Source organism: Garra rufa, chromosome 1 (genome assembly GCF_049309525.1).
Source record: "Garra rufa chromosome 1, GarRuf1.0, whole genome shotgun sequence".
Classification (NCBI taxonomy): Eukaryota; Metazoa; Chordata; class Actinopteri; order Cypriniformes; family Cyprinidae; genus Garra; species Garra rufa.
In genome coordinates this window covers 19,749,334-19,771,120 of record NC_133361.1, presented here as the reverse complement: position 1 = coordinate 19,771,120, position 21,787 = coordinate 19,749,334, and the positions used below count along the sequence as shown (strand labels likewise).

Here is a 21,787-nt window from a genome sequence, read left to right as displayed (position 1 = left end):
GCCAGTCCAGGTGACATAAAGCACACACTGCTGCTGGATCTGTATGAAACTCTGATGTATGTTTTACATGAACAGTGTAGTTTAAATACACATTGAATTGATCACATTCCTTTTAATGTATACATTTATTTAATATGTTATATTTATGGTTTTATTTAGTACAAATTTATTACATTTTTATTTACTGATACTATTATTATTATTATTATTATTATTATTATTATTATTATTATTATTATTAAATAAAAGAACATATTTTTTGCTCAAATTTTATTTTGTTCATTATATTGTTATACAGTATATTGTTTTCCAATAAGATGAATTTTTACATTTGAATTGAATACTTTGTTCATCATTTAAAAAAAAAATCTAAAATTTTTATTTACTGATATTATTATTATTATTATTATTATTATTATTATTATTATTTAATTATTATTATTATTATTAAATAAAAAATATTGCAGTAAGTAAAAAAAAAACTTAACTGAAATTTTTAATAAAAAAAAAAATAAAAAAAAAATAAAAAGCACATGAACCCCCCAAAAACAAAGAAATAAACTTAATAAATAATTAACAAACTTGATATAATAATAATAAACAAAAGCTGAAACTATAAAATAAAAGCTACATATTGTATTATATTTTTATTTGCTGATATTATTATTATTATTATTATTATTATTAAATAAAAGTTCATATTTTTTGCTCAATTTTATTTTGTCCATTATATTGTTATACAGTATATTGTTCTCCAATAAGATGAAATTTTACATTTGAATTGAATACTTTGTGTTCATCATTTAAAAAAAATCCAAGTTTCCATTTAGATCAGCTCAACTCAAAATTAACTTAACTAAGCTCAATTTAAATTAATTTGAACTTAGTTTAAATTAAAATTAACTGAACTTCGCTTTAGTTTAATTTTTTAACTTTACTCAATTTAAATTAACCAATTCAGCTTAGCTCAATCCAAATTAAACTGAACTGTTTGAATTTAACAACTTGACTCAGCTTAATTTAATATCATCTGAACTTAAATTGATCTAAATTAAATTTAAAATAATCTTAAATTGAATTTAAAATAAAAATAAAAAGCAAATGAAACCCCCCAAAAACAAATATATAAATGTACTAAATAATAAACAATCTTACTAATGTTTAAAGTAAAATTAAAACAAAAAACTGAAACTATAAATATAAAAGCTACATATTTTAGAATATTTTTATTTACTGATATTATTATTATTATTATTATTATTATTAAATAAAAAAAATATTGCAATAAGTAAAAAAAAAAAAAACTTAACTGAAATTTTAAATAAAATAAAAAATAAATTAAAATAAAAAGCACATGAACCCCCCCAAAAACAAATAAATAAACTTACTGAATAATTAACAAACTTGATATTATAATAATAATAAACGAAAGCTGAAACTATAAAATAAAAGCTACATATTGTGTTATATTTTCTGATATTATTATTATTATTATTATTATTATTATTATATAAAATATCATAAGTAAAAAAAAAAGTGCCCCCCACCCTTTTTTCAATTTGTATGTAGTATTGTTTGCTGTGGAGGATATATTTATTTCTAATTATTAAATAATGCTATATTGTATTGTATTATTTTGTCCTATAAAAATTAACAAAGTGATTACAGTTTGTTGATAAATCTCAACATTTAAAATTTTTAATTGAAATAAAATGACTGTCTATTAAATTTTGCATTATAACAATAATACTAATAATACTTAAAATAATAATTTGTACCAAATAGTTTTTGATGCAAATCTTTAAGTCGTCTGTTATTATATTGTCATAACATTGACAATAATAATAAAAACAATAATAATAATAATTATTATTATTATTATTAAAGAGAGTAAAATAATCAATTACTGCATTGAAATTTTTTTTTCTTCTCAATTTTAGCAAACCTTTACACGAACGTCTTGTTTTTGTTTACATTTACACGTAATAATCATGTTTTTGCACTCAAAGAGAGCAGTAGAACACATTTTTGTATTCATTAATTTTTTTTTAACAAAACTTTTCTCTTCGCAGAAGACAAAGACAATATTACTAGAGATCCATCTCTGGTGGTGGCTTATGTGTGTAAGGTAAGCAGACATAATCTGATAATGTATCGGTATGACACATTTCTCCAGCCACATAATGATTTTAAAGACCATATGTGCTTAACCATATTTTCTGTCTAATGTTTCTTCAGTTACACTCAAAGAAAGGGAACTTCATGGCACTGAAAGCCAGAGAGATGGGCCTACCAGTGTAAGTGTTTGATATCTGATTATTTAATCTATCATTATATGTTCAAAACTGAAATATAACACAAAAACGGTTTTCTGCTTCACATATAGAGGAACAGCAGCCATTGGGCCCATAATCGAAGCTCTGAAAGCTGGAAAAACTGTGACACATGATGGAAAAGAGGTGACTGAGTCTTCACAATAACAGCCTGTTCTATAGAAAACATCTATATGTGTATCTGAAGGCTGTGAGATCTCCTGGTTTCCCAGCTGACTGTGCAATGTCTTTCAGATAAGACCCGAGGAGCTGTGCACGCCAGCTGATCCCGGACCTGTTTTTATAGTCATCGACTGTCCATCAGAAGACTTCATACAGCCACTCTGCACCAATCACATCTTACAGAAGTGAACAGATGTTCTGGTAAAGAAATGAGGCTGGTTTTCTCTGTATATATCTAATATTGTGATGCATGCAGGTATCAGACTGGCGGATCTGAGGATTCGGCGGCTCTCGTGGTTCACATGACGCCTGAATCAGTGCTGGACACGGATGAGTACAAGAGCTGGATGGAGAGGTAGATAAGAAGTGAAGCGATCACATGGATCTGATCGTGTGCAGTGAGCGTTTGTGTGATGGGTTTGTTGTGTCTCAGGTTTCCCAGCAGCACTGAGCATCTGGTGATGAACGAGCAGACATTTACGCCACACAACACGCGCAGTCACAAACTCCAGACGCAGCTCAACCTCATCCATCCCGAGATCTTCCCTCCGCTCAAACTCTACAAGAGTAAAGTACGGCTTCTGGCTCTCATGCCACATTTAACATTGTTTCAGTAGTTTAGCTGGTTAGTCGACACGGGCAAAATGAAATCTAGGATTTAAAAAAATCGAATAGTCGATTAGAATCAATGAATCGTGACAGCCCTAATAATATGAAATTAAATAATCAGTGTATTCGCTAAAAAATAAAATTATAAATAAAAACGCTTAAACCTTATTATTATTATTATTATTAAAAGGAAATATATCAGATTATTCTCTGATCTCAGAATAGGCTTTTCAAGGCTGAATTATATATTAAACCCATTTAAAAATCCTAATCAAGCTTAATTGTGAATTCACAAATGCTACGATTCAGTTAAATCATATAATAATCTTGCATCGCATATTTTTATATGTGCGTCAGTTATGTACATGCGTGTATGTTACGTATGTGCGTCTCTCCGTTTGCAGGAACAGTCTCAAACCTCTCTGCATGTTGTTGTGAGTTTGGGTTTATTGTAACGTTCATCTGGGAACAAAACAAGCGCCATTTCATCAGATTTGTAAACCTATGCAAACTCAGGAGAATACATTAATATCTTTCTCATCATGCCAAGTGCTAATTATGATTTTAAAATAAAAGTTTAAACCCTTACTGAGTTTACATATTTTGATGTCCACATTATCACTACATTACTGTGGCTATAGTATTTCTGTGCTAAAGATATGGCCAAATATTAAAGATTAAGTGGACATTTGCGTTAAATTTTGTTTAGTCAATATTAAAAAGGAATTGATCGTCCAGTGAAGTGTAAAAACAATCGTCAGGTCATTGCAATGCGCAATGTAGCTCTATTATTTATAATACATTATGTATTTTACTTTTTATTCCTTATTTTAACTTTCTTTGAAGGCTATTGTTCACGTGCATTATCTACATTTCCATTACCATAAATAAATAATAATAATAATAAATAGCCTAATTATAATTGTAGGGCCCTATGAAATTTGTTTTATTTCCAAATTCAGTGTTTTACTATGTTATGTTTTAGTAGTTATTATTTTATATTTAAAATAATATTTTATATTATATTATATTGCTTTTCCATTACTTTTCTGGATTCCATTTTAATGGTTCCATTAGAATGTAATAATCAAAAACATCTCCAATTAATTTATTTTATTAAAAATTAAATGCTCTTGTTCTTAAGCAAAATTTTAGATTTGTATTTTTATTTTGGTGGGAAATTAGTCGTTTAGATAAATCGATTATTCGATTAATATCGAATATTTAGATTGTAAACCATCAATTTAACTTTTTAATACATCTAATGTATTTTTTTTTTATGCTTAAGCTTAATATGCTTACGGTATCTGAATATTTTTTTTTGCTGATTTATATTTTTATTTAAGTTTTGTATTTATTTCTAATTTATTGTTCTAATTTATTAACATGAATATTTTAAATACAATTTTTAATTTAACAATAAATGGTATGTTACAGGTCAGTTTTATTTACATTTTATTCATTGCCAGTAAGAAATTATCAATGATTTATTACTTGTCAATTATTTATTTTTGTGTAATTTCATATTTTCTTAATGTATTTCCTATTAGTTTTTTTTCCTTAATTAATGATTTGTTGTTTTTTATTTAATATTCTTTCTCATTTAATTTCATATTTAATGCAGTTATTTCATTTAATATTAGTTTGTCAGTTTTTATTCTGATGCAATTTCTCATTTGTTTTAATATAATATTTGCTAATTGTAATGCTTTTTTGAAATGTAATGTTTTATTCCTTTTTAATTTAACATTTTATTACATTTAATATGATGTATTTTGTAATTATTAAGCTTAATATGCTTAAAGTACCTATTTTTTTTTCTGATTTATATATTTAATTTAATTCTTATAATTATTTATAATTTATTTCGTAACTTTTTTTCTATTTTTTTCCCGATCTGTAAGGATTGATTTATTAAGCAGTCAAGTCAAGTCGCCATTATTTAGATACTGCTTTTGACAATTCCGATTGTATCAAAGCAGCTTTCCAGTATTAAATAGGAAAACATGTTGATCATGTAAAAGCACAATATTAAACACTCAATTTTCAGTCAAAGTCAGCTCATCATCCAGCTCAGTTCAGTTCACATAGTATCTGTGCAATCAGTTTCAACTATATCGCTGGAAATGAAGTGCAATTAAGTACAGTGCCCTGCAAAAGTATTCATACCCCTTCATTTTTTTCACGTTTTGTTGCAGCATTATGTTAAACTGCTTTAAATTAGTTTTTCCCCACGTCAATTTACACTCCATACACCATAATAATGACAAAGCAAAAACCAGATTGGCAAATTTTACACATTTATTAAAAATAAAACACTGAAATAAGCACATTGCATAAGTATTCATACCCTTAACTCAGTACATAGTTGAAGCACCTTTACAGCCTCAAGTCTTTTTGGGTATGATGTGACAAGTTTTGCACATCTGCATTTGGCAATTATCTGCCATTCTTTGCCTCACCTTTTCACCTCTCAAGCTCTGTCAGCTTGGATGGGGGCTGGCAGACATTTTCTAGAGTCCTAGTTGTTCCAATCGTCTTCCGTTATAGATAATGTTTCTGTGAACCTTCAGTGCAGCAGATTTTTTTCTGAACTCTTCCCTAGATCATTGCCTTAACGCAAGTCTGTCACTGAGCTCTACTGGCAGTTATCTTGACCTCAGGACTTGTTTTTTTTTTCTGATATGCATTTTCAGCTGTTAGACCTTTTCTGAGAGGTGTGTGCCTTTCTAAATCATACTCATTCAAATGAATTTGCCACAGTTTAACTCCACTCGAAGTGTAGTAACATCTAGAAGCAATATGAATGCTCCTGAGCTAAATTTCGAGTGTCCCAGAAAAGGGTATGAATACTTATGCAACGGGATCTTTTCAGTTTTTTATTTCTAATAAATTTGCAAAGTTTTTACAAACCTGTTTTGTGCTTTGTCATTATGGTGTATGAGATGTAGACTGATGTGGGGAAAAAAAGTAATTTAAAGCAGTTTAACATAATACTGCAACAAAACAAAATGTGAAAAAAATGAAGGGGTATGAATACTTTTGCAAGGCACTGTATTAATCATTATGTTGTTTGTTGTTGTAGGAGCCACAGGCTTCTCTCCGTGTTCCTAGCGTCAGAGCCGAGTGTCTGATGAAGTTTCAGCTTCGGCCCAAACTGGAGTGGCAAAGGTCGGTTAATAGGCAAGCTAATAGGCAAAAATAGTGAGTTTATTGATTTCTACAGCTTGCACAAACTAGTTCTTAGAAAGTTCTTAGAAATGCCAGACTTGATCTTATTTGAGGAACTTTTCTTGTGTGTGTGTGTGTGTGTGTGTGTAGAGATGCCATCCCATCTTGTGACTCTGAGGAGTTTGTGAAGGAAGCAGCCGAAGTGCCAAACTTCTTATATGAAGTTGAGGAATGCAGGAAGTTCCAGGCGGCTAGTTCCGTCTCCACGTCTGGTGAGCTTTCTACCGAATCAGAGAGAGAAGGAGGGATGAAAGTATTGAATTAGAAGAGCAGAAAGACAAGAACACGTCCACAGCTTGACATTTAATTTCCTCGGAGTAAAACTTTTTTCACTTCTCACTTTCATTCTCTACTGCAGTGGTTCTCAATCCTGGTCCTGGAGGACCCCTGCTCTGCACATTTTGCATGTCTCCCTTATTTAACACACCTGATTGAGATCATCAGCTTGTTAGTTCAGTTCATGGATCTCTCTCCTAATGAGCTGATGATCTCAATCAGGTGTGTTAAATAAGGGAGACATGCAAAATGTGCAGAGCAGGGGTCCCCCAGGACCAGGATTGAGAATCACTGCTCTACTGTATCTGTATCAGACGCCTCAGATCTTGCAAGAGTCAGTGGATTTGTGTTTCGAAAATGTGGAAAATGGTCATTGTTACGGAGCTCTATGTGAACTATAGATAAAATAACCAAGTTATGGGCTGATTTTGTTCTGTGTTTCAGATGTTTGTCATGTTTTTAGTTTGTATGGTTGTTTTCTATGCTGGTAAAGGTGAGAAGTTTCCTGAGATCGTGTTTTTGGGCACCGGCTCGTCTCTGCCGATGAAGATCCGAAATGTCAGTGGGACTTTAGTGAACATTAGGTAATAATAAAACTTTTTTTTTTTTTTTTCTATTTATATGTCAGTAGACAAGCAACATTTAATACTTCTGGTAAAATAACTAATATATACACATCTGTAGCCTTACACTCCCAGTCAAAAGTTTTAGATCTGTAATGTTTTTTAAAAGAAGCCTGCTCACCAAGCCTGCATTTTTTTTTTTGATCCAAGGTACAGCAAAGACAGTACAATTTTGAAATATTATTGCTATTTAAAATAAGTTTTCTATTTAAATAAATTCAAAATGTAATTTATTTCCAAAGCTGAATTTTTAGCATCTTTACTCCAGTCAAGTGATCCTTTAGAAATCATTCTAATATTCTGATTTGCTGCTCAAAAACATTTATTATTACTATTTATGTCGATTTTTTTTTTCAGGTTTCTTTGATGAATAGAAAGTTGAGAATAACAGCATTTGTCTGAAGTCGAAATCTTTTATAACATTATAAATGTATTTATTGCTTTTGATCAATTTAAAGCATCCTTGCTAAATGAAAGTATTAATTTCTATAATTTCTTTGAAAAAAATTTTTTATAATAAATACTGACACCAAACATTTAAATGGTATAGTGAATATTGTATGTCAAAAAAGCTTTTTATTTCAGATAAATGCTGATGTTTTATTTCTATTCAATAAAAAATCCTGAAACAAATTATACGTAACCGTTTTAAATACTGATAATAATATTATTAATAATAATAATAATATAATGTTGCAAATCGGCATATTAGAATGATTTCTGAAGGATCATGTGACGCTGAAGCCTGGAGTAATCATGTTAAATTTAGCTCGGATCACAGAAATAAATTAAGTTTTAAAATCTATTCAAATAGAAAGCAGTTATTTTAAATAGTAAAAATAATTCACAATATTACTGTTTTAGCTGTACTTTGGATCAGATAAATACAGGCTTGGTGAGCAGAAGAGACCTTTTAAAAAAGGTCAGTATGCGATGGGATGTTTTTACTGTGGTTGAGAGGACTTTACTTACCTTTACTTTTGGTTAAGGTTAACAACAAAAACGCTTCCTGACTTTGGTAAAATTAGCGTAACCCACAGTCTCTTGTGTTTTGCTGTAATATAATCGAGTGAAGTATGTCTGATCATCTCTCTGTTCCTCAGCTCATCTCAGTCGCTGCTGTTGGATTGTGGAGAGGGAACGTTCGGCCAGTTGTGTCGTCATTACGGCAATGACGTGGACGAGATCCTCTCTAGACTCTCCACCATCTTTGTGTCGCACCTTCACGCAGATCATCACACGGTGAGAGACTCACAAACACACCTGATAACATAAAGTTTAATGAGGTGCTTGTACTTGCAAAAAAAACTGTTTATGTAACTTTTACATTATCCCAAATAAATAAATACTTTTAATGTGATTATGCTAAAATACTCACTTAAACTAGGGTTGCACCGAATGTTCGGCAACCGAGATTATTGGGCTGAAAATAGCAAAAAAAAAAGCTCTTTCGGTGTTCGGCCAAATAAGCAGAAAGGCTGAATAAATTATACAGAACGATGACGGGATGCGATCAAATAGAGGCGCTCACTTATGCAGCAAACATGTGGGCAGTGCGGAAGTATTTAAAGGAACACTCCACTTTTTTTGGAAATAGGCTCATTCTCCAACTCCCCCCGAGTTAATAAGTTGATTTTTACCGTTTTGAAATCCATTCAGCCGTTCTCCTGTTCTGGTGATATCACTTTTAGCATAGCTTAGCATAGATCATTGAATCCTATTAGACCAATAGCATCGCGTTCAAAAATGACCAACGAGTTTCCATATTTGTTGTATTTAAAACTTGACTCTTCTGTGTACTAAGACCGGTGGAAATGCAAAGCTGTGAGTTTCTAGGCTGATAAGATTAGGAACTACACTTCCATTCTGGCGTAATAGTCAAGGAAGTTTGCTGCCGTAATATGGCCGAAGCAGGCGGAGTATTATCAGAAATGAGTTCCCAGCTAGTTTAGCATTTGCACATGTGCTGTGTGGTATTACTGCTCCTGCTTCAGCCTTATTACGGCAGCAAACTTCCTCGACTATTACGCCGGAATGAGAGTGTAGTTCCTAATCTTATCAGCCTAGAAAATTGAAGCTTTGCATTTCCGCCGGTCTTAGTACACGATATAACTACAGCAGAGTCAAGTTTTAAATAGGACAAATATCGAAACTCGTTGGTCATTTTTGAACGTGATGCTATTGGTCTCATAGGATTCAATGATCTATGCTAAGCTATGATATCGTGATATCGCCAGAACAGGAGAACGGCTGAATGGATTTCAAAACGGTAAAACTCAACTTATTAACTCAGGGGGAGTTGGAGAATGAGCCTATTTCCAAAAAAAGTGGAGTGTTCCTTTAAAACTGTCCGAGAAAGATACAAAAATCATTACAAGCACCAACAGCAAGAGACTGTTCAGTATCGCATCGCATGTCTTCCATTACAAGAGAAAGGGCTGGTTGTTGCTGGTTACTGTATGATGACTGAAATCGCTAAATGGCCTTAAACCATTAGTAAAACTACAAAACATTGTTTTCTAATACAAGCACAAATTGTATTTATTCTGACAGCTCTGCACCAGCTCGTCAGCCAGGGTTCAAAGTCCAAAGCGCAAGGAAAATCTGCGCTGAAACAGCGTGATGAGAATCTGCTGCTGTCAGCAAAAAGTAGTACTAAGGTCTTCTGCCAAAAAATAAGTCAAGATTCATAAATGTTAGTAGTATTGTAATTTAACTGTTGTTCTGTAAAATGAAATAAAAAAATAAGACAAATATAATAACAGTCATTACAGCAGCATTTATTAAAACATTCTCCTTTGCTCAGCAAAGCTGCATTTATTTGTACATTTAAAAACACATGCTTGATTCAAGAAGGAGGTCTTAAAAATGGCCAAAGAGTAATATTTTACTAACTTATTAATTTTAAGTTAAATTGTGGTTTGTTAGGCTATAATGTCTACTAGAATGTTAAAAATGTTCAGTGTTAAGTAAATATCTTTAAATTGTTGTTTTGTTATTTATTTATTTATTTTTTGACAGGCAAGACAAAACTGTAAAAAGCACATTTTGGCTATTTAATTTATGCAGTGGTGAAAAAAATGGCAAAAAACATGGGGGGGGGGGGGGAACTCGAAAAACCGTGTTTGTTAATCGGCCTTTGGCCCAGTGTTTCATTTCGTTCGGCTTCAGCCAAGAATTTTCATTCCGGTGCATCCCTAACATAAACCCATAATCGCCCAGCCAGAATCATATAGCTGTGTGATTTTAAATATTTAATAAATTATATAAAATAATAATCTAGAATGTGTTTCTAGTCTTATTTTCTGCTCTGCTGACTGTTGCTTGCTAAATGTTTTGTCATCCACAGGGTTTGATTCATTTATTATTGGAGCGAGAGCGAGCTCTGGTATGCATATATAGTTTTGTATGTATGTTTTATTTTATTTGTATTGTGTATGGATTTTTCCACTCATAATGGCATTTTCTGTGTTGTAGAATAGTCTAGGTAAAGCGTTCAGTCCTGTGTACCTGATCGCTCCTGTACAGATCATGACGTGGTTGAACCAGTATCACGAACACTGCCAGCAGATCCTCAGGCAGATCAAGTACGAGAGGAAAATAACACTGTCTTTATTCTGTGAGATCATTTCAGCATCTCACAATTTAAAGTAAATTATGCAAAGTATGTTGTCCTTGACACTTTTTGCTTTTGCTTTTGACCGTTCCAGTATTATCCCATCAAAGTTTTTATGTGATGGTGCTGAGATCCCCAAAGTCAAGACCAAATCCTTAATTCAGGCTGTTCTGAAGAAGAATGACCTGGTCAAGGTCTGTATGAACTGTATAGCCTTTTTGTGGTACAGCTTTCTTTTGGCAATGACTGATCTGTTTTTACTGTTTTAAAAAAAAGTTTTCTATTTTAATATATTTTTTTTTTATGTAATTTATTCCCCTGATTTCATAGCTGATTTTTTTGCATTATTACTCAGTTCACATAATCCTTCAGAAATCATTCTAATATTCTGATTTGATGCTTAAAAACATTTATTATTAATATTGTTGAAAACAGCTCAATAGATGTTTTATATGGTTTCTTTAATGAATAGAAAGTGCAGAAGAACAGCATTTATCTGAAACAGAATCTTTTGTAGAATGTTGAAAAATGTAAAGCATCCTTGCAAAATAAAAATGTTAATTTCTATAATCTTTAATGATACACATGATGTTGGTTCATTTTATATCAACAACAGAATATTTTACACACAAACACTCAGATTATGTTCAGTTACAGTAATTAAACCGTGTATAAACACGTTGTGATTTATACATATTGAAACGTCTTTTTCTCATGAATGTGCAGTTTCAGACGTGTTATGTTCGTCACTGTAAGAACGCGTTCGCCTGCAGTTTGACCCATCAGTCTGGTTGGCAGCTTGTGTTCTCCGGAGACACCATGCCCTGCGACGCTGTCGTTAATATAGGTAAAAACCACATAAACAAACACACACTTACCACTCATGCTTTTTCACGTGTGTATATACATCTAATATTGTATTGGCCTGAGTTTTCTGATAAATCAAGTAGATGCCTTTTAAGTGTTATAGTATGATTAGAACATGTAAGTAAAAGCATTGGTACATTATGAGTTTTTAATTTTTTATATATTGTTCTTATGAAATTATACTCAAAAAAAAAAAAACTTGAAACAGCTAACATTAGTTAACTACTTTAGTTATCATTTATTATTATTAATCTTAGTTAATGTTAATTTCAGCATGTATTAATATGCTATTACCATTTAGTAATATGCTGTTAAAATCTAAAGAAATTAAAAGTTGTCTGTTAATAGCATTAATGTTAAGTTACCGCATACTAACAATTCGTTTTTTATGTTAATACATTTGTTAAAAATAAACTTGATCTGAAATTAAATATAAAAACAGGTGAAAATGCAACAAAATTGCTTAAACTTTAACTGAAATTAAAATATAAAAATAAAAACGTATTCAAAGTATTAATGAAAACTATAGAAGTGTCTCGATGATACTAAAATAACACAAAAATACTGTAAATGCAATGTTTTGCTTAGTGTTAACATTAACCAATAGGACTTTATTGGAAAGCTTTAATTATTGTCAATTAAATGATCATTATTTTTCAGTAAATTTGAAAACTTTCTAGTGATTCTGAGGTGAGATGTTCTTGTTGGGATACGTCAACTCAAACACTCTCAAACTCTTATTTATTCATTTATTAAGATGCACGATTATATTTTGCATGCCGGAAGACTTATAGTTACATGTCTAGAGATAATTTTCAGTCTGAAATCAAACGGCGTCTATTTCCACTGAGATTTTTGCCTTCAAAATATTCTGTCATTCAGAATCTGGTCATTAAAGACCCATCAGTCCAGCAGGAAAGAGAGTCTGTAATTGTGTCTGAATCTCTATAGTGTCTCGTGGATCGATACGAATGAAGCCTGCGTTTAAATGCTGCTTCCTGTCTTTATCAGCAATGTAATCGATCACTTCAGCGCCGTTCTTCCAGTCACAGAAGCTTCTTTAATGGCTCCTGAGGGAGTCCGGCGGTGATGGAGGGTATTCAGCCTGAACCGAGCTCCCCTCCTAAAGCTGGAGATGGTTCGGTCTGCTCGTCTCATTAGGAAAGGCCTTTGTTGTCTCAGCGCTCACTAGAGTGCTCTTGATTGATTTCTAGAGGAAAAAAATGGAGTGTGTGTTGATGTGTGAATGTTTGTGTGTGTTTTACAATAGGGGGAAAGAGGGAACAGCATGTCAGCTGTAATTTATCTTTGTGTGTGTGGTGGAGAGAGTTTGATTCATCTCTTGGTTTGCTCGCAGGCAAGAATGCAACACTTTTGATTCATGAAGCCACACTGGAGGACGGGATGGAAGAAGAAGCATGCGAGAAAAGACACAGGTACATGAACACAAGGTCAATGACACTTCAGAGCTGCTGGGTTATAGCAAGTGTTTTAATTAAGTTAAGTATTTGTCAAATCACCTTTATTTATATAGCGCTTTTAACAAATGAAAATCGGACCAGCGGTCATAGACAGGTTCATAAAAGTAGTTTTTCAATGTAAATCAAAATGGTGGACAGGAAGTTTGGCCAGCTATGGCTTTATTGGTTTGTATGCTGTAGGCATGGACCAGTGAATATTTTGAGACTAGTTTCATTACAATAGGCTGATGCAATCAAAAGTTATTAGCATTTTTGGAAATTTCATAACTAATGGTTAATGAATGGTTTATTACTCTTGACCAATAGGTGATGCTGATACCAAACTGATGTGGTATGGTCAGTGTGAGGTGACATACGAAGTTTGGTGTAAATATGTCAAAGCTTTGCAGAGATACAGCCTTAGATGGCATCTTTCCAGCAAATTCATTGATGCGTTAAACGAAAACTGTTTTTTACGTTGACACAAAATCTTTTTGCCAGCATCTTCTGAAGATGTTGGTGAAAATTAGTCCAATGGTCTTGGAGGAGTTCGAAAAAGTAGGTTTTGAACATTAATCAAAATCGCGGACAAATTTGGCTGACACATTTGGTGAAAATTGGACCAACGTTCTTGGAGGAGTTCGAAAAAGTAGGTTTTGAACATTAATCAAAATAGCGGACAAATTTGGTGAAAATTGGACCAACGTTCTAGGAGGTGTTCGAAAAAGCAGGTTTTGAACATTAATCAAAATGGCGGACAAATTTGGCTGACAAATTTGGTGAAAATTGGTCCAATGGTCTAGGAGGAGTTCGAAAAAGTAGGTTTTGAACATTAATCAAAATCGCGGACAAATTTGGCTGACACATTTGGTGAAAATTGGACCAATTTTCTAGGAGGAGTTCGAAAAAGCAGGTTTTGAACATTAATCAAAAATGGCGGACAAGAAGTTCGGCCATTTTTGGCATAATTAGTATCGATGTTCTTACATTGATCCAAGGATTATATTGAGATGACTTTACATTAGGCCAATTTAATCAAATGTTTTTAGCATTTTTTGAAATTTCTTTAATTCTTTTTTGTATGTTGACACAAAATCTATAACTTTTTGCCAGCATCTTCTGAAGATTTTGGTGAAAATTGGTCCAATGGTCTAGGAGGAGTTCGAAAAAGTAGGTTTTGAACATTAATCAAAATGGCGGACAAATTTGGCTGACAAATTTGGTGAAAATTGGACCAACGTTCTAGGAGGAGTTCGAAAAAGTAGGTTTTGAACATTAATCAAAATAGCGGACAAATTTGGTGAAAATTGGACCAACGTTCTAGGAGGTGTTCGAAAAAGCAGGTTTTGAACATTAATCAAAATGGCGGACAAATTTGGCTGACAAATTTGGTGAAAATTGGACCAACGTTCTAGGAGGTGTTCGAAAAAGCAGGTTTTGAACATTAATCAAAATGGCGGACAATAAGTTCGGCCATTTTTGGCATAATTAGTATCGATGTTATTACATTGACCCAAGGATTATATTGAGATGACTTTACATTAGGCCAATTTAATCAAATGTTTTTAGCATTTTTTTTTTTTTTTAATTCTTTTTTGTATGTTGACACATATATAACTTTTTGCCAGCATCTTCTGAAGATTTTGGTGAAATTTGGACCAATGGTCTAGGAGGAGTTCGAAAAAGTAGGTTTTGAACATTAATCAAAATAGCAATTTTTGGCATCGATGTTCTTACATTGACCCAAGGATTATATTAAGATGACTTTACATTAGGCCAATTTAATCAAATGTTTTTAGTATTTTTTGAAATTTCTTTATAAAGAAATTTCAAAAAATGCTAAAAGGTGGCGATTCCACCAAACTTTTTGAGTACTGTCTGGGCATGATGCTGAAGACACAAATCGAATTTCATAACACGTTCGTAAAATATAACTTTATGATCAAATTCAAAATGGCTGACACCCAAAATGGCTGACATGGGAACATTGGGTATGCATGCTCAACATGCTCCTCCAAATGTAAAGAGACTAAACCATTCAGAAGTTATGAGCAAATATAGCCATTTTTTCATGTCTTTTGACCACTTAACCATCAAAACTGTGCAAGTAGCCTCTAGTTATGCTTGTTATAATACACACCAAGTTTGGTCTCAATACGCCAAAATGTTGCAGAGATATAGTCCCACATCTATTTTTATGTGCTGTTCGTATAATTCATTCACGCCTTATTCGAGAACAGTTTGACTATTCTGTAACTTTTCTGAGCCAATTTTGGCAAAAATCAGACAAACCGTCTAGGATAAGTTAGAAAAAGTAGGCTTTACGAACTATTAAAAATACCAAAAAACAAAACCTTACAATTTTTAAATGTCCATTCGACTCGGCATGAGCCAGGAAAAAAATAATTTTCCTTCTAGAGTAGAGCATATTAGAGCTGTCACTACCGATTATTTTGGTAATCGAGTAATCTGTCAGTTTTTCTGACGATTAATCAAGTAATCGGATTATTACAATTATTATTATTTTTTTTTTTTGTAATAATAAAGTAGACCCAAGTGTCGCTAGATAGTTTGAGTTAGAGACTCCAAACTTACTATGGTTAATGTTGAGACTGTTCTTTATCAAATGTGCCAAAAAAGAAAAATAAATCTAACTCTTTCAGTAGATGTCTATGCACCTTTGTTGCTTGGCCCCTAATTACATCTTAAAATATATTCAAATAGAAAGCAGCTATTTTAAACTGTAATAATATTTCACTATAAACAACTTCTTACTGTATTTTTGATCAAACAAATGCAGCCTTGGTGAGCATAAGAGACTTATTTATTTAAAAAATCTTACCAATCCTGAACTTTGAAACTGTAATTCGCATATAAAATAAGTAATGCAGCTATTGCCTTTCATTGTGGCAGAGTTTCCATCAACACCTTATGTGATGAATGCATTTCATCATAAATTCTCCTCCATAAATAATGTAACAGTTAATCAACAGCTCTCATCAGACAGCTTTTGTCTTGAGTGAAGAGATTGTATTGGCCATTTGCGAACTTACAAAACAAACAAGTAGATGAAACCATCTTTTGATTTGAGAGCTAAAAAATCACCTTCAATCGCAGGCAGAGGGAGAAAAATCTTCTGAAATGAAAGTGGTCAGCTTTCCCAGTGGATAATATGCTTCCTGATGGAGGACACATTTAAAGCGGGTCTCTCTTGAAGTTGTGGGATTCTCCTCTTAGATGAGCATTGATTGGGTTCCTCGTCGTCTGCTGGAGTTCTGGAGCGCCAGGTCTATGAATGAACTGCTCCGTGTCTCACACTGGGGCCCTTTCCAATTTAAGAGCTGAATAACGCTGAGAGCTTCTGAGTGAAATTGATTGGAGATTTTGTGGGGGATTCACTTGGGTTTCAGTGCGGAATTGATTGCCTGAGATGGTGCAGAGCGTCTTCCAGATTGGTGAAGGGTCGGTTTAGCTTTATCAGCTGAAATTCACAAATGTACAGGTTTGTGTTGTAGGCTTTGTCGAAAACAGATCCTGCATCAGCTCCTGAACATGAGAAATGGTTGAGGAAAACAAACTTGATACTGCAGTAAAGCATTCCTAGGTGTTCATGCAGACCTTTCCGGTGTCATTTATAAAGTAAATTGAAGTTCATCCTCAGATTTTGCGTTCTGCATTGGTCATTTCCAGAGAAGTTGCAATTCTGTCACTGATAACTGTTGAAATTGAATCTCTTCCCAGCACCACGTCTCAGGCTATTGGCATCGGGATGAAGATGAATGCTGAATTCATCGTGTTGAATCACTTCAGTCAGCGGTACGCCAAGATCCCTCTCTTCAGTGACGACTTTAACAGCAAAGTGGGGATCTCCTTCGACCACATGAGGGTAAGGATATTGTCAAATATCAAATAACTAACAGCTAATTCTTCTTGAATATCTTACCTAAAATCCATCCATCCTTTATTTCATACTTTTTTTATCCCTTTTTACTTTTAGTTCAGTACTTACATCCTTACGCATTTCCGTATTCAGTCCCTCCATTACCTATATTCTTCCTTAGTTACTTCCTTGTTTACTTACCTCTTTAATTTTTTACTTCCTCATTTACTTCCTGCATCCTTCATTTATTCCTTATTTTCCTCCTTCCATCTTTAGTTGCTTTCTTTTTTCCCCGTTACTTCCATGACTTATATACTGTCTTGTTTACTTCCTGTTATTTCCTTATTTCACATTTACTTCCTGCAATACTTCCATCCATTCTTCCTTCTGTTCTCAGTTACTTCATTTCTTATGTTCTTCCTTCCTTAGTTATTTCCTCACATCTTTTAATACATCCTTCATTCTTGTTACTTCCTTAGTTAATTCCATTCTTCTTTCCTTCTGTGCTTCCGTAGTAATTTCCTTCCTTACTACCATCATAGTTATTTACTTGCTAACTTGCGTCCTTCCTTTATCAGTTACTTCCTCTATTTTTTTTTCCTTCCCTACTTATTTCCTTGTTTCCTTATTTACTCCCTGCAATACATTCATCCATTCTGCATTCCTACTTTAGTTTTTCCTCCATACTTCCATGCTTAGTCATTTCCTTCCTTACTTTGTTCCTTCTATTCTCCTCATATTTCTTCTAGTGTTACTTCCATTCTTCTTTCCTTCCATACTTCCTTAGTAATTTCCCCCCTTCCATCCAGTTATTTACTTTCTTTCTCTTACTTCCTCTATAACTTACATCCTTCCATACTTTCTTAATTCATTCATGGAAATAGGATGTTTACCTATTTACGTCCTTAATTGCTCAAATATTTTCCCTTGCATTACTTCCACCCATCCTTATTTGCTACTTTCTGTTACTTTGATAACTTGTATCCTTTCTTATTTATGTCCTTAGTTATTTTTTTATTCCATCTATAGTTGCTTCCTTTTTTCCTGTTACTTCCATTACTTATATCCTTTCTTCATTACTTTATTTTCAAACCCTTATTTACTTCCTGCAGTACTTCCATCCATTCTTCATTCCTTCTTTATTGTATTTCCTTTTTTACTTACATGCTTCATTTTTCACATGCATATTTACTGCCTGCAGTACTTCCATCCTTATTTTTTCTTTCCTTCCTTTCTTCATTCTTTTCTCTGTTACTCCATTGCTTATATTCTTCCTTTCCTTATTTACTTACATCCTTCCTTACATCCTTCATGTTTTACATCCTTACTTCCTGCATTACATCCATCCTACTTTGCTCCTTAATGTCCATGGTAATGTGCATCTGTGCTTCCATCTGTATTTCCATCCTTCCTTTCATCCTTCTTTTCTCAGTTACTTTCCTTGTTAGTTATATCCTTACTGGCTTGTTCCTCTATACTTCCTTTCACACTTATTTCCTCTTACTTGCATTAATTTTTCCTCAGTTATGTCCTTCATTACTAACATGCCTCATTCTCGCCTTTATCAATTGTATACTTCCTTAGTTATATTCCTCATTTCCTTTATTTCCTTCCTTTTTTACTCCCTTAGTTTATTCCATTCATCCTTCCTTCCCCTGTATTCCCTTTTTATTTATATGCCTTGATTTGATACCTCACTCTCTTACTTGAGAAATTCTTTACAAATATAGTGCCACTTGAAAGTTTGTGAACCCTTTACAATTTTCTATATTTCTGCATAAATATGACCCAAAACATCATCAGATTTTTAAGTCCTTAAAGTAGACAAAGAGAACCCAATTACACAAGTTAGAGAAAAATATTTTCTTTGTCATTTATTTATTGAGAAAATGATCCAGTGTTACATATCTGTGCATTGCAAAAGTATGTATATCTTTGCTTTCAGTATCTGGTGTGACCCCCTTTTGCTGACTAGTCCTGCACAATAACATGTTTGGTCGTTTTAGCCCATTCCTTAGTGCAGAACCACTGATGATAGTGGGTTTCCTCCTATGAACTGCTTGCTTGGGTTCTTCCACAAGTGCTTAGGTTCTTCCAAGTCTGGACTTTGACTCAACCATTCCAAAACATTAACTTTGTTTTTGTTTAAACATTCTTTGGTAGAATTACTTGTGTGCTTGGGGTTGTTGTCTTGCTGCATGACCCACGTTCTCTTAAAACTCTGTTCTTAAACAGGTGTCCAGACGTTTTCCTTTAGAATTTGCTGGTATAATTCAGAATTCATTGTTCCATCAATAATGGCAGGCTGTCCTGGCCAAGCTGCAGCAAAACAGGCCCATGTTTCACAGATGGGATAGGATTCTTAAGCTGGAATGTAGTGTGTTCCTTTCTCTAAAAATAGTAGCTTCTCATTTAAACCATAAAGTTTAATTTTGGTTTCATCCATCCATTAAACCATTCTCCAATAGTCCTTTGGCTTGTCAACATGATCTTTAGCAAGTAATTTTCTTTTTGGAGAACAGTGGCTTTCTTCTTGCAAATTTTCCATTTTGCACCATTGGTTGCTCAGTGTTCTCCTGACAGTGGACTCCTAATGACAATTAACATTAGACAATGTGATGAAGATCTTTAGTTGCTCAGAAGTTACCCTGGGAACTTTTGCAACATGGAGACTATTACATGTTCTGCTTTGGAGTGATCTATGTTAGTCGACTACTTCTCGGGAAGGTAACAGTGGCCATTTGTACACAATCTGACCGTGGATTTGTGGAGTCCAAACTCTTTAGAGATAGCTTTGAAACCTTTTCTAGCCTGATGAGCAACATTAACTCTTTTTCTGAGGTCCTCAGTAATCTCCTTTGATCATGACATGATGATTCACTTCCACAAACATGATCAGACTTTGGTAGATCCCTGTTCTTTGAATAAAAAGATTCTCTGAAAACACATCTGCACAGATGGACTCTAATTTCACCTCTAAATTAACTTCTAATCCAAGAGATCCACATACTTTTGCAACGCACAGATATGTAACACTGGATAATTTTCCTCAATAAATAAATGACAAAAAATATTTTCTCTCTCTTGATTGGGTTCTCTTTGTCTACCTCCAGGACCTAAAAGAAAATCTGATGATGTTTGGGTCACATTTATGCAGAAGTATAGAAAATTATAACGGGTTCACAAACTTTCAAGCGGCACTGTATACATTCTACTTTTGAATTAAATGCAAAGTTTGTGTTGTTTTCTCCTGCTTAAAGATCCGATTTGGAGATTTTCCGATGCTTTCCCGGCTCATTCGGCCTCTGAAGGCATTGTTTGCGGAGGAGATTGAAGAGATGGAGGAGAGGAGAGAAAGGAGAGAGATGAAGAAAACCATTGAGGCTCCGTCTAACGGAGAGTCCGGAACAACCCGACAACCTGATGAAATGAGCAAAGGTGCCAAGAGAGAGCAGGATGACCTCAACCAGGAAGCAGCCGTCAAACGACTTAAGACGAACTGATGGGCAACCAATCAGGGTGAAGGTCAGATCAGCCCCAACCAATCAGAAAGCAGTAAAACTGAAGCAATGGGTTATGAACTTAAAATGTATATCATAAGATCCAGGTTGGGTAGAAGTCCAACTGGAAAAGGTGAGATTAAAGCAGCTGGAGATTAATCTGAGTTTAAAGCGAACTCGGAAATACTGCGTATCGGTTCCTGGCTGGGATCAGATCTGGAGTCAGTCCCACTGCGATCGATTTGACTAAAGCTGTAGGTTTAACTAAAGTGATGGTGGGAAAGTACACTACCTTAAACCTTTGAATGTTTGCCATTTTAATTTATTTCAGCCTTCCAGTCTTTGAACCTGAAACAGAAACATTTCAGCACTAAAGGAATATGTTAGGTTTGGCATTTTTATTTGAGAGTGATGCAAATTTTCAGTTTAGTTTAAATCAGGTAGTTTTTTTTTTTTTTGCAATTAAACTGAGTGCAGTTGTGTGTGGAAAAAACCACTTGTACATTTCTGTATGTAATATTTTATTTTAGGTCTATGAAATGGCTGATCAGCTTAGGCTTTTCTAATTATTTTAGGGAAATAAAAATAAACCTGGATAACTGTTTGTCATTATTATCATTGAGTATTGTTACTTGAGTAGCATGCGTATAATAGATTTTTAGACTACATATAGAATATAAATTTAATTATAACTATAAAACTGTTTTGCATTTGAAATCTTGCATAAAATATTTTGTTGTTTCATTTTTACTTTGATGTAACATTTCAGGGTGAACAAAAAAAAATAGGTCAGGATAATACTTTTTTTTTTTTTTTTTTTTTTTTACTATCCAGTCAGTTCACAATGCATAAAAGCGATGTATTGTTTTAGAGACAGAGTAAGTTTGTAGTAATATTAATTGCTAAATAATTAAGTTGCCGTTAAATAGGATCAAAAACAGATGCTTGGCCTTATGCTTTTTTTTTTTTAATCCTAACTTAGACAACACATAGACGGCATCATTTTTTTTTTTCCTCCAATAGGAACTGATGAAGCTGTCGCTGAAGTAAATGGTGCAGTCAGCTAACAAAGCCTTTGATTTAATGTCACGTCTCTGGGTTTGATGGTTACTCTGTCATTAAGTGTTTCCCAAAGGGAAAACATGTTTGCTTTGCCATTTGCACGTAAGTCGAACACTATCTTGACATCTAATCAAATTTCACCTTTGAAAAATAAACTGATGTGATATA

At 33.4% G+C, this 21,787-nt stretch overlaps 1 protein-coding gene across 1 annotated transcript in view; it reads left to right on the top strand.

The window, feature by feature from the left end:
• Positions 1-21,156, top strand: part of elac2 (elaC ribonuclease Z 2) — a 24,033-nt gene extending 2,877 nt beyond the window's left edge. Inside the window, exons 2-19 of the mRNA XM_073826393.1 lie at positions 1,941-1,957; positions 2,073-2,128; positions 2,239-2,297; positions 2,387-2,459; positions 2,568-2,680; positions 2,752-2,850; positions 2,929-3,067; positions 6,190-6,275; positions 6,426-6,547; positions 7,105-7,195; positions 8,338-8,476; positions 10,584-10,622; positions 10,712-10,821; positions 10,945-11,044; positions 11,577-11,697; positions 13,075-13,153; positions 16,919-17,063; positions 20,318-21,156. Of these exons, the coding sequence (XP_073682494.1) occupies positions 1,941-1,957; positions 2,073-2,128; positions 2,239-2,297; positions 2,387-2,459; positions 2,568-2,680; positions 2,752-2,850; positions 2,929-3,067; positions 6,190-6,275; positions 6,426-6,547; positions 7,105-7,195; positions 8,338-8,476; positions 10,584-10,622; positions 10,712-10,821; positions 10,945-11,044; positions 11,577-11,697; positions 13,075-13,153; positions 16,919-17,063; positions 20,318-20,560 (1,831 nt within the window). The 3' untranslated portion in view covers positions 20,561-21,156. The remainder of the gene's footprint in view (positions 1-1,940; positions 1,958-2,072; positions 2,129-2,238; positions 2,298-2,386; positions 2,460-2,567; positions 2,681-2,751; positions 2,851-2,928; positions 3,068-6,189; positions 6,276-6,425; positions 6,548-7,104; positions 7,196-8,337; positions 8,477-10,583; positions 10,623-10,711; positions 10,822-10,944; positions 11,045-11,576; positions 11,698-13,074; positions 13,154-16,918; positions 17,064-20,317) is intronic.
• Positions 21,157-21,787: the final 631 nt, after the last annotated feature.